Source organism: Microcebus murinus, chromosome 15 (genome assembly GCF_040939455.1).
Source record: "Microcebus murinus isolate Inina chromosome 15, M.murinus_Inina_mat1.0, whole genome shotgun sequence".
Lineage (NCBI taxonomy): Eukaryota > Metazoa > Chordata > Mammalia > Primates > Cheirogaleidae > Microcebus > Microcebus murinus.
This window is the reverse complement of record NC_134118.1, coordinates 46899085-46917397: the sequence shown is the minus strand read 5'-3', so window position 1 is coordinate 46917397 and position 18313 is coordinate 46899085. Positions and strand designations below refer to the sequence as shown.

Genomic DNA, 18313 nt, shown 5'->3' with positions numbered 1-18313 from the left:
GGCCAGTAACTTAGTGCTTGTTTTCTGTCTTTTGTTTCTGCTATGTACTTTAATAAGTGCAGGTTATGAATAGCTGGTAAAGCAGTGATTTCTCCAACATTTTTTCTAATCCTTGTTCATGAAGTCAGAAGTCAAGTTCTGTCAGAAAAGTTTGTTTACTATCCTAGTAAGTCAACTTATTTTTTCAGCTATGTTAACAATATTCAAGATGCTTGTTTAGAGGGTATTTTAATCTTCATTTAGATTAATTTGCTTGTTGTAAGTACAGTGTCATCAAGACATGTTGAGTGGGCCGGGCATGGTGGCTCACGCCTGTAATCCTAACACTCTGGGGGGCCGAGGCGGGCAGATCGCTCAAGATCAGGAATTCGAAACCAGCCTGAGCAAGAGTGAGACCCCGTCTCTACTACAAAATAGAAAGAAATTAATTGGCCAACTAATATATCTAGAAAAAATTAGCCGGGCATGGTGGCACATGCCTGTAGTCCCAGCTACTTGGGAGGCTGAGGCAGAAGGATTGCTTGAGCCAGGAGGGTGAGGTTGCTGTGAACTAGGCTAACCCCACAGCACTCTAGCCTGGGCAACAGAGTGAGACTCTGTCTCAAAAAAAAAAAAAAAAAAAAGTTGGGTGGATTAAAAAATCAGTTACATTGAAGATGGAACAAATTAAGCATACTAAGCACTTTAACCTGAAGCACATAATGTGCATTTACTTGCTGGTCTTTTGTTGAGAGGCCCAAGGTATCAGCTTTAATTGCTTTTTCACTTTTTTTCCTTGCACAAATCACAAACCCATAAAATATCTGTTAGTTCCAGTTTGGGAAAAGTGAGAATTTGATGATTGTGAAGTGGTCTTAAGTATGGAATCCTATATTTTTATGATTTTCTTCTATTTATGGTTTCCTAATTTACACATAAAGTGGTTTAAAATATCTACATTATCTTTTGAGTTTTTCCATGGTATTCGGTGTATAGAAACAGTTTTTTGTTCACATTTCTTAAGTTTGCATAATATTGAATTAAATTCTGCCATTACGATTATAAATACAAAGGATTCAAACAGGTTTGGGAAAATAAAACTGGATCTTAGTACACATGTAGCTCAACTTGTGGGAGGAGAACACAGGTTCACCAGAATTACCTAGCTGCAACCATTCAGTTTAACTGTTGAGCCAGTTGAGGTCATTTAAGTGAACCTCTGTAGTAATGGAAATTTATGAAAGATGGATTGAGCAAAGAAGGGAATTCATAAAAAGTATTCACAGATCTTTCAGGAAGCCAAGAGCTAGTACTATAGTCAAGACTTAGCAGAACCTGGACAGCCACTCATTCTTTTGTACCTCAAGCCTACCCACTGTTCTATGTTTCAGTTTTACTAATGTTTTCCCTGAGTTGTGAAACAGAGTGGAGTACTATCATTTACTTATGATTTTCTCTTTTTATATAGCATTTAATACTTGAGTCTTAAAGAGCAAATGCTAACTGCGGGTGCTAAATACATGATTTGAGATAAAAATGAATCAAGGTATAAGTCATCTATAATGTTGCCCGTCTTTCCTGATTTCTCGTTTCGCTGACATGCTGTATTTTCTAGCAGGGAAAAGGAATATACCAGTAAGTTTTTAGAAAGTTATGTCTTAATGCACACCTGCACAAATACATGATTCATTTAAAAATTTTATCCACAGGTTAAGGATTTATAAAGGGGTGTGTGTGTGTATATATATATATATATATATATATATATATATATATATATATATATGTTGGTTTATTTAGTCCTTTAATAGAAAATAACACATTTTACACAAAAATAGTAACTATCTTTTTCTATTGAAGTATACTTGTGTGTTTGTACTCTAGGTGGCAATCATAGAAGAATTAGTAGTAGGTTATGAAACCTCTCTAAAAAGCTGCCGGTTATTTAACCCCAATGGTAAGTGCTCAAGTTTTATGTTTTAAAAACATCTTGAAAATTGTAATACATTATGAAGTTCTTAACTATTATTAAGTTCTTCACTATTATTAATTACTTAGGCAGTAAGCATAGTGCATTAACATTTTTTCCCACTAATTTGTGCATTCTGTGATAATTTGGTTATAAGAGAATTACATTAGTTTATTGGAAAATGTATGTAAAATTTAAAACATTAAGAAAACCAGATGTAATAATTTAATGCTCCTCTGTTTACCCAGCACTCCACTTCAGTCATTTTAAATTCATGATCAAACTTATTTTTATCTATATCTTCACCTACTTTTTTCTATTCCCATATTATTCTGAAGCAAATTGCAAACATCACATTTTTGTCCATGAATATTTCTAAAGATAAGGACTTAACCCAAAGCATAACCATAATACCATTATAATACCTGAAAATTAATGCGTAATATCACATATCCAGTCCATGTTCACATTTGCAGTTATATTATAAATGACATATATTTTTTTCCATTCCTTTCCCTTTCTGAAGTATTTGACTGAAGATCCAGATAAGATTTATACTGAGTTGGGTTGGTGTCTCTTAAGTCTTTTTTAAAAATCTATACATTTCTCATCCATCTCTTTTACTACAATCTATTTGTTGAAGAAAATATTTTTTGTTTTTAGTTTTCCCAGTCTAAATTTTACTGAATGTACTCCATGTTTTGCTTAACACATTCCATTGTCCTCAAAATTTCCTATAAATTTATCTTTTGATGTAGAGGTATGCTGTCTAGTATAATAGCCATTAGCCACAGTGGCTAATTAAAATTTTTTAAAGTAGAATAAAATATAAATTTCATCCCTCAGTTGCAGTGGCCACATTTCAAATGCTGCTCAGTAGCCATATAGATGAATAATGCCTACTGTATTTGACAGGGCAGATACAGAACATTTCTGTCATTGCAGAATCTTCTAATGGATAGGTCTGGCTAGAGGATTGATGAGAATTTTTCTTGGTGGTTTTACCTTTTTTTTTAAGCATAAGAGCAATGAGCAAGAATATTTTACAGGTGGTGGTGTGTTTTTCTGTCAGTAGGCATATAGTGTTTGTTTTCTACATTAACAACTGTTAGGAATTACCAGCCAGTGATATTCTATCATTCTTTATTATCTTAAAAGAGAAATTTCCCCTTAATGTATTATCTGCTTACCTAATATCTCCATTTGTATAGGAAAAGCATGATAAATGTGGTTTTTTTACTTCCTACTTTTTTTTAGTTCTTTACAATGAATTGGTTCAATAACATCCTATAAGATAACAAATACATTTTTAGAAAGTATTATTATGAATTCATGAATTTAAGCATATTTGATGTTTTAAATCTCATGTGGTTCTATTCTTTACATAACCATGGTAGCAGTTGATAGCTTCCTTGCTGTTTGATAAGATATTTGAGTTCATCTTTATGCTGTCACTGCAGATCTATAGTCAGTTCTTTTTCAAGAAGCTCTGGTTCCTGTAATGGGAAATCCCAGTGTGGGACCTGGGGTGCTCATTGCTATTGGGTTGGTCATTGTTTGTAGGTCTCAAATTAATTTTAATAGTACTTTAAAAAAGGCATTACCATAGTTTCATTGGTTAATCATCATGATGTTCCTTTGATTATCAGCATTTTCCTACATATTTTACAAATGTGGAAGAGGTTCAGTGACATGCCCAAGAATATGCAGCACTTTTGTTGCAGATCTATCAGATGAGGAGTTGGTGAGTTCCACTCCTATTGTTTGTCCACTGAGCCATCCTGCTTTTACTAGGAAAAAAAAAAGCAATCCATTGCTTTCTTTGAAAGTAAATAACAGTTCTCAGACTTTAGAAATTTGTATTAAAGAAGAATTTTTTAATGTGTGGGTTGTATATTTAACTTACACATTTTCTTGTGAGTATATTAAAATTAAATCATGAACTAAAATATAGAATAAGAATTTTTTGCTCGTCTCATTTTTTGAGTATAGTTTTTATTCAGTATAAATTGTGGATTTTTGCATGTTCAGCATAATATTAAATTCAACAGAATTTGGTGATAATATAATCACCAAAATTCAAAATAACCACATCATAAGTATATTTATATACAGTTTAGTGCATTAGCTAGAAACTCAATTGAGCAGTCATGACTTTTATTTTTTTTTAATGACCAATTAGTGGATAATTTCTTTTCAGTCGTGTCTCCCCCCCCCATAAATAACATCCTGATCAGTACACTCTCATAGTTCTAGTACAGCTTGTCTTCCCCCATCCATTTTGCTCTCCTTTTTAGGTAGTTAATATCTTTGATCTTATTTATCTGCCATATTTGTTATATAAAGTTTTTATTATATGCAAGGCATTGTGCTATAGCCTATAAGAATACAGAACAGAAAACATGGTCCCTTCCAAAGATCTTATAGACTTAGGGATAGTTTTATGGCTTGATACATAAATAAACTACCTTCCTTATTAATAAATACAGAGATCATTTTGGAGGAGGTACTCTTAATATATGTAATGCCTAACATGGTTTCTTCCCTCTCTCTCCCTCCTCCCTTGCTTTTTAAAGATGATGGAAAGGAGGAACCACCAACCACATTACTTTGGGTCCAGTACTATTTGGCACAACATTATGATAAAATTGGCCAGCCATCTATTGCTCTGGAATACATAAATACTGCTATTGAAAGTACGCCAACGTTGATAGAACTCTTTCTTGTGAAAGCTAAAATCTATAAGGTAAACATCTTATCCTCCCCTTTTTTTGTAAGGTAATGAGACTTGTCATAAATATTTTCTTATGTTTTATAGATTCTAAATGTAGGGAAAATGACATTTGATGATTTGAGAAAGCATGGAATAGCTTTATAGTACATTTCTCGGTCTGATGACTTTTAGAGTTGAAGTGGTCATGTTAATTTGATGCTTCATCTGTATCTATACATACATATATATACACACATAGTTACTCTTGGGTTTTAGGAATAAGAGTACAGGTGGTTCAAAGGTAATTATATTTGCTGTGCACTGGGTGTTTCTATTAACATTTGACTGTGATAAAACATCAACATCTTGTAATGTTAATGAAATGGAACTGTGATGATTCTATTATGAATTCTACATATTCTTATCTTTTGACTTCTCAACTCCTGGGCCATGCTTAAGAATCTCTATCATATGTTCGAGCATCATATTAAAATAAAATTGGCTTTTCCCTATCTTATTGCAAGTAAAATTTAGTAATCAAAGCTCTTGATAGAGTGATTGTAAACCAGTAATTTATTTAGCAAGAAAATAATGAAATTAAGCAATAGTTAAAAAGCACTTTTAGGCCGGGCGCTGTGGCTCACGCCTGTAATCCTAGCTCTTGGGAGGCCGAGGCGGGCGGATTGCTCAAGGTCAGGAGTTCAAAACCAGCCTGAGCAAGAGCGAGACCCCGTCTCTACTATAAATAGAAAGAAATTAATTGGCCAACTAATATATATATAAAAAATTAGCCGGGCATGGTGGCGCATGCCTGTAGTCCCAGCTACCCAGGAGGCTGAGGCAGAAGGATCGCTCGAGCCCAGGAGTTTGAGGTTGCTGTGAGCTAGGCTGACGCCACGGCACTCACTCTAGCCTGGACAACAAAGCGAGACTCTGTCTCAAAAAAAAAAAAAAAAAAAAAAAAAAAAAAAGCACTTTTGGGCCTGGCGCGGTGGCTCATGCCTGTAATCCTAGCACTCTGGGAGGTCGAGGCAGGCTGATTGCTTGAGGTCAGGAGTTTGAAACTAGCCTGAGCAAGAGCGAGACCCCATCTCTACTATAAAATAGAAAGAAATTAATTGACCAACTAATATATATAGAAAAAATCAGCCTGGCATGGTGGTGCATGCCTGTAGTCCCAGCTACTTGGGAAGCTGAGGCAGCAGGATTGCTTGAGCCCAGGAGTTTGAGGTTGTTGTGAGCTAGACTGATGCCACGCCACTCACTCTAGCCTGGGCAACAAAGTGAGACTCTGTCTCAAAAAAAAAAAAACACAACTTTTGAAAGTCAGGTTAGGCTCATCAGTTTTGTGCCTTTGCCAGATTGGAGTAGTTAGTTGAATTAGAATGAAGATCATTGGGGAGTGTCTGCTAATGGTCCTAAGCAGTAATGTTTCCATGGTTCCTTTTGGGTAGAAATTTGGCCATCCATTTGCCTTTCATGACTTTTATAATGAATTATGTTGTTCTGTCTTAAAGATTTCCATTATTATTTATTTGATTTTACAATTATTTTTGAGTATTTTTACTATGTGCCAGGCACTGTTATAGATAACGGGGATAATAACAGTAGACTATTAAAACAACTCTTTACTATCAGATAACCTACATTTTTGATGGCCAGAAAGTTATCAGAACTTACTTTATGGAAGAATACATGCTTCTACATTGATTAGGATCTTAAAAGTCAAAAGAATACCTTTTCTTTAATTTGCTTTTTAGTTGTTTACTAACAAGTAACCAATTACCTGCATGATAAAATTAGCATACTTACTGGTTTATTTTGCTCTTGTACCTTGTAAGCACGCTGGGAATATTAAAGAAGCTGCAAGGTGGATGGATGAGGCCCAGGCCTTGGACACAGCAGACAGATTTATCAACTCCAAATGTGCAAAATATATGTTAAAAGCCAACCTAATTAAAGAAGCTGAAGAAATGTGTTCCAAGTTTACGAGGGTTTGTACAGCTAGTTTTCTTATAAATAAATAGGACGTGAGCCAGTTTATTCTTAAATCTCTTGCTCATTTTTCAAAGTTTGTTTTTAATGTTTTTAATATGAAAATAGTCTAGATTTTTTTAATGGCCCCCGCTGCTGAACAGCTTTTAATTAAATAATCATATCAGCAAAAACTGGAACCAAGATTAGTATAAAGCATTTTCTTTTTTAATGACTATACAATGGAATTTTAAACTCTGGTTTATGTTGATGTATGTTCAGATGAATTTTTTTAGAGGTTAAGGGAACTAATATTTATTGAGTACCTGCTATGTGCTAGTGTTTTATTTCTTATGTTAATTCCTATCCCCAGTTCTAAAGACCTTTTGTTTAATCACTTGTAAAACCACATAATTTTAGTGGTTAGAAAGATAATTTCAGTTGCTCTCACATGTTAACTATTCCCTTTTACTCTAAGAATTGGTAAAAAATTAAATTATTTTGGAAGAATTAAGATCAGTTGGACATCTTGTTCTTCTTAAATCCTGTGGTGGAGTTATGTATTTGGTAAGAAATGGCCTTGAAAATATATGATTTTCATATAGGAAGGAACTTCAGCAGTAGAGAATTTGAATGAAATGCAGTGCATGTGGTTCCAGACAGAATGTGCCCAGGCTTATAAAGCAATGAATAAATTTGGTGAAGCACTTAAGAAATGTCATGAGATTGAGAGAGTAAGTACCTCATACATACATATGAGTTTCTCATTTTATTTTGTTATACATTGAAGATTTTTGGCAAATTGTATATAGTTTTTTTCTCTTTTCCCTCTTTATAATTCACAGATTATTTTAAAAATCAGTATTTACTTTTTTCAATTTTTATAATAGAAATATTATAGACTGTATTTTAAGCCAAACTTCTCTATTGTTTATTTTTCCTGTAAAAATTCTTCTTAAAAACTTTTGGAATTTTGTTTCTTGGTTATGTTTTTGTTGATTTTTTTTAAACTTTTTTTTCCCCAAATTGTTGCTGCTTTTTTAGTAGTGCCTACAAAGCTTATTAAGTAATCCTAGAAGCCTGTTTATTGTGGGGTTGATTAGTGATGCTATATACCCTTGATAAGATATAAGTTTTGACACCTTTTTATGTTTCTGTAGCCTATATAATTCCTGGTTTTCTGATAAAGTCATTGTTTTTTTAAATCTTTGCTTTTGATTCATTTCTATGATCAATAGTTGGCTTCCTTTTAAATATTATTAAGGAAGAAAAAAATTAATATATATATTAAAGCTTCCCTTATGTTCAGCAAATAATTTAGTGCTAGCTATATGCCATATCCTGTTAGGTGATGGCCAACTCTGTTTACTTATTTGAAATGCAAAGTATTTATAGACATTGCTATACTTCAGTATAATAATAAAAAGATAATTTTGTTAGCATTTTATAGAAATCACTGATGACCAGTTTGACTTTCATACATACTGTATGAGGAAGATTACCCTTAGATCCTATGTGGACTTATTAAAACTAGAAGATGTACTTCGGCAGCATCCATTTTACTTCAAGGCAGCAAGAATTGCTATAGAGATCTATTTGAAACTTCATGATAACCCCCTTACAGATGAGAATAAAGAACATGAAGCTGATACAGGTATAATATTCAAAGATTTCTCATTATTTGCTCTGGTGTGTGTCTCTGTATTTATGTTTTTGAATAATATACATTTTTCTTGAGCTTCTTACTGAGCACCTTGTGGGAAGATGTTATACAAGGTTAGAAAATGATGGTTATTTTACGAATTTCTCTAAGTAACAAAAGAAAAATTTTGTTTACTTTTATACTTTCAAAATAAGTTAAACATTTGATTTGTAATTGCTTATTAGCATTCAAGAAGTTTGCATTTTATTAGTTTTGCATTTAATATCTGGTTTACCCAATATTATAAATTGCTAACTACAGTACTGTAAATTGCTAACTATTAGTTTGGGACTCTATATTAGCATTGGCTGTTATGTAACTAGGTATTCCTATTTTATTTTATTTTATTTTATTTCATTTCATTTCATTTCATTTCATTATTTTATTTTATTTTTTGAGACAGAGTCTCACTTTGTTGCCTGGGCTAGAGTGCCGTGGCGTCAGCCTAGCTCATGGCAGCCTCAAACTCTTGGGGCTCAAGCAATCCTTCTGCCTCAGCCTCCCGAATAGCTGGGACTACAGCCATGCACCACCATGCCCAGCTACTTTTATTTTTCTATATATTTTTAGCTGTCCAATTAACTTCTTTCTATTTTTGGTAGAGACAGGGTCTCACTCTTGCTCAGGCTGGTCTGAAACTCCTGAGCTCAAATGATCCACCCACCTGGGCCTCCCAGAGTGCTAGGATTACAGGCGTGAGCCACCGCCCCCGGTTGATATTCCTTTTTTAAATAGTAATCTATAAGTAAGCTACTAAAAGGTGAATATTGCTTAGACATTAAAAGCCAATTTGGAATTAAGCTAGGAAAATTGCCCAGTGACTTATCATTTGACCCATTTTTAATGTACCATTTTTATAGCAGAGTGTCAGGATGATTAGGGAAAAGTCTTTACTAGACAGTTATTTGGAAAAGAATTTCAGAATAAAACTTATCTAGTATGTAGAAGAATATAAATTAATTGTATGTCCATATATTTTGTGACTTAGTCATGGCAAAAATGTTGTAAGAGTTGGGGCATAAAAAGCGTCGGATATGTTTCAGTCCTTAGTTTAATCCTCTTTTGAGGATATTACTGGCTACTTTCTATGTCCTTCCATGTGCTAAAGAACTTTTGAATTATTTTGTTAATATATTGTTAATTTTACTTCCTGTTGCCTAAGTATAGTTTAGAACTTTCTAAGGCCAAATTGTGCCTTAGATTTATTTCACTTGAGTCTATTTCTGCCTATTGGTGCTGCTTCAACTTGGAAGAAAATACTAAAATGAAGAATCTGCTAGACAATTTGTAGTTAAAATGGAGAGCTATGACCCTCTGGCTTCTTTTGTTTATCTTTTTTTTTTTTTTTTTTTTTTTTTTTTTTTTTTTTTTTGAGACAGAGTCTCACTTTGTTGTCCAGGCTAGAGTGAGTGCCGTGGCGTCAGCCTAGCTCACAGCAACCTCAAACTCCTGGGCTCAAGCGATCCTCCTGCCTCAGCCTCCCGAGTAGCTGGGACTACAGGCATGCGCCACCATGCCCGGCTAATTTTTTATATATATCAGTTGGCCAATTAATTTCTTTCTATTTTATAGTAGAGACGGGGTCTCGCTCTTGCTCAGGTTGGTTTTGAACTCCTGACCTTGAGCAATCCGCCCGCCTCGGCCTCCCAAGAGCTAGGATTACAGGCGTGAGCCACAGCGCCCGGCCTGTTTATCTTTTTTTTTTCTCTCCTGGTTACATCCTCTTCTTCAAATTATACAAATAATACACAATTAATTCTGATTATACAGAGTTGAGGCAGTATAGAAATATACCTAGCAAATATGAAAATCTTCTTTCACTTTTCTACCACCCATTCTCCTTTCCAGAAGTTATCCCTGTGAAAGGATCGATTCCCTTTATGCACAAGTACAATTTTCAAAGTTTTATGTGTATGTATAATATGCGCATGTTTCAGGGTGGTTCTTGGCAGGTTTTTTTTTTTTTTTTAAGTCCATAAATGGAATTATACCCTACTCGGTGTTCTGCAGCCTATGCTTCTTAGCCCCCAATTAATAGTGTTGCTCTATGTTTGGATACTTATCCAAATGACATTTTAATGGCTATGTCAGAATCTATGTGAATTTTTTTCACCATTATAGTGCTATAGTAAACATCTTTATACATCATTATGCACATGTTTATTTAGCATGGATTGTTACATGGAAATTTCATGGAAATTTCAAATGATTATTTGAAATAGTGTCAAATTACCTTCCATAAAGGTTTGTTTCATCAGTTTTTTATTACCACCAATATTGTATTGAGATTCTTTTGTTTTACATTATTGTTAACTCTAAAAATTATTGGTCCTTTACATTTTTTCTATTTTGGGTAAAATATCTCATAATTTCTAGATTTTTAGTGGGATGGAACATTGTTTATATTTTCATGTAACCTTGGGTGTCTTCTGTGAATTGCTTGTTCATTTCTTTTGCCCACTTTCTTTTTAAACTTACTGATTTGTAGAGATTCTTCACATGTTCAAGATTTTAATCGTTGTTTAAATTTGCATTGCTTATTATATACTTTCTTACCTTCACTTAGGGTTTACCTTTTTCTACTTCAAAATTAAAAATATATTTATGAATATCTTTTATTTTTCTTATAATACTTTGCTATTTTTAGATTTGGCTATTTAATCATCTGGAGTTAATTTTTATATATGATGTAAAACAAAGAGTGGCTTTCTACCCTCCCCTGCCAATAGACTGCTAACTCCTCAATATTACTTGTTGAATAGGTCAGCATATTCACCACTGATTTAAAATGCTACCTTTATCATGAACTAAATTCTGAAAAAGAAATATGGTAGGTTGTGGGCATTGTATCTTGTTCTAACAAATATTAAAACTTATTGTGAAGACATAATGAAAACTATATGATATTGACATCAGTACACAGATAGGTTTCTTTTCTTATGATCAATTTCTCCCTTCTTAATTTAATAGTATGTCATCTTTAGAATTTTTATGGTTTTACATGCAGATTTTTGCTTATGCATGTACTGTAAAATTAACTTGTCTTCCAGAAAGTTTCTTCTGGAATTTTTGATTCAAAACAGACTACTGTTTGAGAGGGGGTGTAAGAGGTGGGCCTTAAACAATATTGAGTTTTTATATACCAGAATATATATGTGTTCTATTTATTTTATTGTGTAATTATTGTTACATAATTTTGCCAGATTTACTGTTAGCATTATTCTTATGTGTCCTTCTTCCTATTACAATATTCTAATACAGTATAATATTTTGTATTGGGTCATTAAATATGAAATGTCCAATTTCAAATTAAAAGTTCAGTTTATTATATCTCAAACAAGAAGTAGTACAGTTAATCAAACTATTGCCACAGTTTTGCCATCTTTATGGTAGCTTGTTTATGCCAGCATTGAAGAAACCTAAAGAGCAAGTGGCGATAAAATTTCGTAAGGCGTTTTCCACAGCTTGTTGAGAATTGAATAGTTTTCCTTGCCAGAAGTGGTCCAAAGCCTGGAAGAAGTGGTAGTCAGTTGGTACAATGTCTAGTGAATACCATGGATGACAGAGTTTCTAAGTCCAGCTTCTTTTTTTTTTTTTTTTTTTTTTTTTTTTTTATTTGAGACAGAGTCTCACTCTGTTGCCCAGACTAGAGTGAGTGCCGTGGCGTCAGCCTAGCTCACAGCAACCTCAGTCTCCTGGGCTCAAGTTATCCTTCTGCCTCAGCCTCCCGAGTAGCTGGGAGTACAGGCACGCACCACCATGCCCAGCTAATTTTTTTGGTATATATATTTTTAGTTGGTCAATTAATTTCTTTCTATTTTTGGTAGAGATGGGGTCTCGCTCAGGCTGGTTTCGAACCCCTGACCTTCAGCTGTCCATCTGCCTCGGCCTCCCAGAGTCTTAGGATTACAGGCAAGAGCCACGGCACTCGGCCTAAGTCCAGCTTCTATAGTTTAAATAGTATTTTTTTGGTGACATGTGGTCTTGAAAAAGGATTGGCCTATCTCCACTGAGCAAGCTTGGCTGCTTATTCGTAAGCATCCTCATTTTGTCCAATTGGTGGCAGTAGACATCTGTTGTTACCAACTGACTGGATTATGAAGCTGTAGTGGAGAATACCAACACGGAGGCTGGGCGCAGTGGCTCACGCTTGTAAACCTAGTATTCTGGGAGGCAGAGGTGGGAGGATCGATCAAGGTCAGGAGTTTGAAACCAGCCTGAGCAAGAGGGAGACCCCGTCTCCACTAAAAAAAATATAAAGAGATTAGCTGGACAACTAAAAATCTATGTAGAAAAAATTAGTTGGGCTTGGTGGCACATGCCTGTAGTCCCAGCTACTCCAGAGGCTGAGGCAGGAGGATTGACTAAGCCTAGGAGTTTGAGGTTGCTGTGAGCTGGGCTGATGCCATGGCACTCTAGCCCAGGCAACAGAGCAAAACTCTGACTCAAAAAAAAAAAAAAAAATACCAGCACTGGAACACCAACCAATCAGACACCATTAACTTTTTTTGATGAATATTCAATTTTGGACTGTGTTTCAGCACTTCATCTTTATCTAACCATTGTGCCAAATGCTTGCGATTGTCAAAGAGCATCCATTTTCATCACATGTAACAATATGGTATAGAGGTGGTTCACCTTTCTGTTGTGACAACGAAGAGAGCAAGCTTCGAGAGGATTTCTCTTCTGCTGCTCATTTAATTCACACAGAACACATCTATCCAGCTTCTTTCCTTTGCCCATTTGTTTCAAATGGTCGAATATTGTGGGAATAATAACGTCAGACCTTGCTGCTTAATTCACACATAGGTTGAGATGGATTCTCTTCCACTATAGCTTTCAGCTCATCATTATCCACCTTGGTCTCAGGTCACCCACATGGCTCATTTTCATGATTGTAATCACCAGAATAGAACTCAAACCATGGACGTACTGTGTATTCATTAGCCACATCCTTCCCAAATACTTTGTTGATATTTCGAGCTGTCAGTGTTGCATTGGTTCCACAGTGGAACTCATATTCAAAATTAACACGAAATTTAGACTTATCCATTGTTTCACAAAAATTGCTGTAAGATTTTTTTTTTTTTTTGAGACAGAGTCTCGCTTTGTTGCCTAGGCTAGAGTGAGTGCTGTGGCGTCAGCCTAGCTCACAGCAACCTCAAACTCCTGGGCTCAAGCAATCCTTCTGTCTCAGCCTCCCAAGTAGCTGGGACTACAGGCATGAGTCACCATGCCCGGCTAATTTTTTCTATATATATTAGTTGGCCAATTAGATTCTTTCTATTTATAGTAGAGACGGGGTCTCAGTCTTGCTCAGGCTGGTTTCGAACTCCTGAGCTCGAGCAATCCGCCCGCCTCGGCCTCCCAGAGAGCTAGGATTACAGGCGTGAGCCACCGCGCCCGGCCTAAGATTTTTTTGAAAGATAATCATAAGCCAAAATGTGTGTCTGAAAGATTGAGGATGTACCTATAAAAAGAATAAAAAAACAAGTTTCAAAGTGAATGAAATGTCCGAGATATCAACTGTCAAACTTAGTACATAACAACCTAATATGTCAAGTTGGTATTCTTACTGATCTCTGATATTAGTCAATTATCTCTGCTCATCATCATTTTTCAGTTGAATTTTGAAAATTTTCTATGTCCAGTAGTCCCCATCTTTTTTGGCACTAAGGACTGGTTTCGTGGAAGACATTTTCTCCATGGACTGAGAGTGGAAGTGTGGGGTATTGTGAGGCAGGGAGAGGTGGTGCGGAACTCAGGTGGTGATACCCAGCCCATTTCCTAGCAGGCCATGGGCTGTTACCTGGGCCATGGCCCAGGGGTTGGGGACTGCAGATGTAGACCATTATGTTAATCTATAAATGGTAGTAATTTTGTTTCTTTCAGTATTTACACCCCCCTCCCCCAATGTCTTATTGCATGGTTAGGGTTGCTAAAACAGCGCTGTGTAATAGGAACGATAGTGTACTTGCTGCCCTTTTTTTCTTTTGAGGTACTACTTCTAATGTTTACCGTAAAGTTTACTATTTATGGTAAATATTTTGTGGTTATTCCTTATTTGGTTGAAAAGTTATTTTTCTTGTGTTTTTATCTTTTCAGTAAACTCTAAAGTCTTTATTTGGCCAGATTTATTTTACCCTCTCATGTGGATGTTAGTTAGTATGACTGGTTATTGTAGTCTGAGTTCAAATGTTATTTTCTGTGTATACAAATGTATATGAAAACATACTTTTTAAAAAGATGGCAGAATATTATCTTCTAGTGCAGTAGAATTTTCTTCTAGTTCCTTTTTTTTTTTTTTTTTTTTTTTTTGAGACAGGGTCTCACTTTGTTGCCCAGGCTAGAGTGAGTGCCGTGGCGTCAGCCTAGCTCACAGCAACCTCAAACTCCTGGGCTCGAGCGATCCTCCTGCCTCAGCCTCCCGAGTAGCTGGGACTACAGGCATGCACCACCATGCCCGGCTAATTTTTTGTGTATATATATTTAGTTGGTCAATTAATTTCTTTCTATTTTTAGTAGAGACGGGGTCTCGCTCAGGCTGGTTTCGAACTCCCAGCCTTGAGCAATCCGCACGCCTCGGCCTCCCAGAGTGCTAGGATTACAGGCGTGAGCCACCGCGCCCGGCCTTCTTCTAGTTCCTTTTAAGCTAAAATTCTGAGCCTTTATTAGGCTCACACAAGAAATAACTAATATATGTAAAGTTGAGAATTATAGTACTTATCTAGATAATTAGGGCTAAATTAATTGAAAGAAAATTCAAACTCTTAATTTCTTGGTAATTCTGTGGTGAACTGTCATGAGTCCTTTTAAAGCAATGGCAGGCAATATAGAATGCGGCCCATAGGTCAAATCCATACTGCAGTCTGTTCTGCAATAAAATTTTATTGGAACATAAATGAAGTCAAACTCATTAATTTTCATGTTATTTATTGCTCTTTTTTTGCTGCAACAGCTGAGGTTAGTTACAACAGAGACCTATGACTTACAAAGCTAAAATTACTTAGCATCTGGCCCATTGCAGAAAATGCTGACTTTTGTTTGGTATTTCATAGTGGAAAAATCCTAGAGTTTGGAGTCTAATTTTGTTATTTTTACATTTGACTCTTTAATCACCTAGAGTTAAGGTACAGCATAGTAGAATAAGCCTAGATTTTGGAGTCATGGTGAAGTAGATTTAAATCCTTGCTCTACCTTTTACTATCACTCTAGGTTGTTGTTTTCCCCTGATACCTGTTTTCTCATACTTTACAGTCCTAATCCATGAAGTTGTTGAGAACATTAAATAATGTATGTACTGTATCTAGCATGTAGCAAGGATTCGAGTGGTAGCAGTTATTTTACCATTATTAAAAGGTGAGCATTTATGTGGCCACCCATTTATTGTTTTATGCTTTCAGAATGTAATTTTTTTGGTCTTTATTTGAAATTTTCTATTTTTAGTATTAAGGAATTTTTACTAGGAAAAAGATAAACAGGTATGTGTTTGGGGGGTTGTATATTATCTGTTGCTACATAATTATCCCAGAATTTAGCAGCTTAAAACAGCCACCTGTGTGTGTCAGGAATTTAGAAGCATCTAGGTGGCTGTGGCTCAAGGTCTCTTATGAAACCTATAGTTCACATTTTGGCTGAGCCTGCAGTCATCTGAGGGCTTGCTTGCCTAGAATGGAAAGATCCATTTCCTAGATGGCTCACTCAGAAGGCTGTTGGCAGGAGGCATTAGTTCTTAGTCTCTCCATAGGGTTTCTAGAGTTCCTCAAGACATGGTAACTAGCCATGAGAGAGAACAAGGAAGAAGCTACAACACTTTTTAAATATTCTGTTCTCTTGACATTACACTTTATTATTCTTTCACATTCTTGTTGGTCATGAGGGAGTCACCAAGCACAACCTACACTTGAGGTGAGGAGAATTGAAGTATTTGTGGATATATTTTTAACTGCTGTCGTCTGCATTCTGGTTACAAATTATTTACATTCTCATATACAAGTATAGTTATCCCTCTCAAGGCCTTCAAAAATCTTACCAATTACCATGTTAGCTTAAAGTCTAGAATATTATCATATAAATCTGGTATAGATGCTGATATAGCTCCTTCAGTATAGCTTTTTCCCGCTTATATATAGTTTTTTTTGTTTTTGAGACAGAGCATTGCTCTGTTGCCTGGGCTAGAGTGCCATGGCATCAGCCTAGCTCACAGCAACCTCAAACTCCTGGGCTCAAGCAACCCTTTATGCCTCAGCCTCTGGAGTAGCTGGGAGGCATGTGCCACCATGCCTGGCTAATTTTTTCTATATATTTTTAGTTGGCCAATTAATTTCTTTCTGGTTTTTTTTTTTTTTTTTTTTTTTTTTTTAGTAGAGACGGGGTCTCTCTCTTGCTTAGGCTGGTTTCAAACTCCTGACCTTGAGCATCCCTCGCCTCCCAAAGTGTTAGGATTACAGGCATGAGCCACCCTACCTGGCCTATGTATAATTTTTTTAAGTGTGGTTATTTTAATATGAAATCCTGTGAACTAAAGACACAGGTTATAAACTCACTACACACCAAATATAAAATGATGGAACAGGCATGGGAAAACCACCATAGACATTCTCAGGAGGCACACAAGAGTTACTGGTTCATATAGGTTAACAGTTATTTGATTAGTACTCAAGACATTGGAATAATTTTTTGTGGCTGCTGGCCCTGCTCTCTCAGTTCTTGGTTCTACTTTGTGAGTCATCCATCCTTTCTCTCAAAAGTTAGCATTTGTTTGCCACTGAATAGCTTTTTGGTCAGCTTGCTGCCAGTAAAATTTGGGGGGAAGGATTCTAAAGGCCTCTTTTCATTATGCATTGTCTCTGTTTCTTTTAGTCCAAATTTGCTGTGTTTCTGCCCATATAATTCTCTTTAAGACATTGTAGATCTTTTGTAAATCTTACTGGAATCCACATATCTTGAGCTTCTGTGAAGGGGAGAACGCCTTTAAGTTTCTTAGAAGCTTTATAGTTTGAGAGGATCTCTGTGAGTCATATCCGAGTTTTCAAAATTATCAAATTCCTGCTCCTTCCTAAAGTTTCTTTCTCCACTTGCATTTTACTCTAAATAGCAAGCAAGAAGAATCAGGTGCTACCTTTAACACTTTGCCTGAAAACCACCATAGTTAAATCACTCAGTTAATTTCATGCATTTTGTAACATTATTGCTAAACTTTCTGCCACTATATGATATCCTTCACTTTACTTTAAGCCCTCACCTACAGCTTTCCTGAAGTCCATCCACCTTTCGCCACTCCCTGGTCCTAGAGTTACTTCCACATTTTAAGTTTTTGTAACAGCAGTATCCCACTTTCAGGTACCAACGTCTATGTTGGTTATTTAATGATGCAAAACAAATTACTCAAAGACTTAACAGCTTTTAAATAAAAAAAACATTTATTTTCTGACAGTTACTGTGGGCCAGGAATTTAAAGTCAAGATGTCAGCCCCAGGCATCTTAAGGGTTGACTCAATTTGGAGGATCAGCTTCCAAGATGGCTTACTCTCATGGCTGGAGGCCTCAGTTCTCAGCCACATGGTTCTTTCCATAGATTGGGTGGTCTTCTTCATAACATGGTAGCTAGCTTCCTCTGAGTAATCCAAGAGAAGGCATGGAAGAACACATAATGCTTTTAAGTCCTACCTAATATAAATGTTACATATCTTCATTTCTAGTACATTCTATTCATTGCTGCTGAGTCACTAAGTATAGCCCATATTTAAGGGAAGGGGAAAATTAGGCTTTGCCTTTTTTTTTGAGACAGAGTCTCGCTTGTTGACCAGGCTAGAGTGAGTGCAGTGGCGTCAGCCTAGCTCACAGCAACCTCCAACTCCTGGGCTCAAGCAATCCTTCTGCCTCAGCCTCCCGAGTAGCTGGGACTACAGGCATGCGCCACCATGCCTGGCTAATTTTCTATATATATTAGTTGGCTAATTAATTTCTTTCTATT

The 18313-nt window shown here is 35.8% G+C and overlaps 1 protein-coding gene across 3 annotated transcripts in view; it reads left to right on the top strand.

Moving 5' to 3' along the window:
• NAA15 (N-alpha-acetyltransferase 15, NatA auxiliary subunit) overlaps positions 1 to 18313 on the top strand; it is a 74860-nt gene that overhangs the window by 35720 nt on the left and 20827 nt on the right. For 2 of the 3 annotated variants that reach the window (XM_076010612.1, XM_012766289.3), the window contains exons 10-14: positions 1864 to 1936; positions 4525 to 4694; positions 6503 to 6655; positions 7241 to 7369; positions 8076 to 8289. In XM_076010612.1, the coding sequence (XP_075866727.1) occupies positions 1864 to 1936; positions 4525 to 4694; positions 6503 to 6655; positions 7241 to 7369; positions 8076 to 8289 (739 nt within the window). Of the gene's footprint in view, positions 1 to 1447; positions 1568 to 1863; positions 1937 to 4524; positions 4695 to 6502; positions 6656 to 7240; positions 7370 to 8075; positions 8290 to 18313 lie in introns of those variants that run through there. The other variant, XM_076010613.1, reaches the window with a different exon arrangement.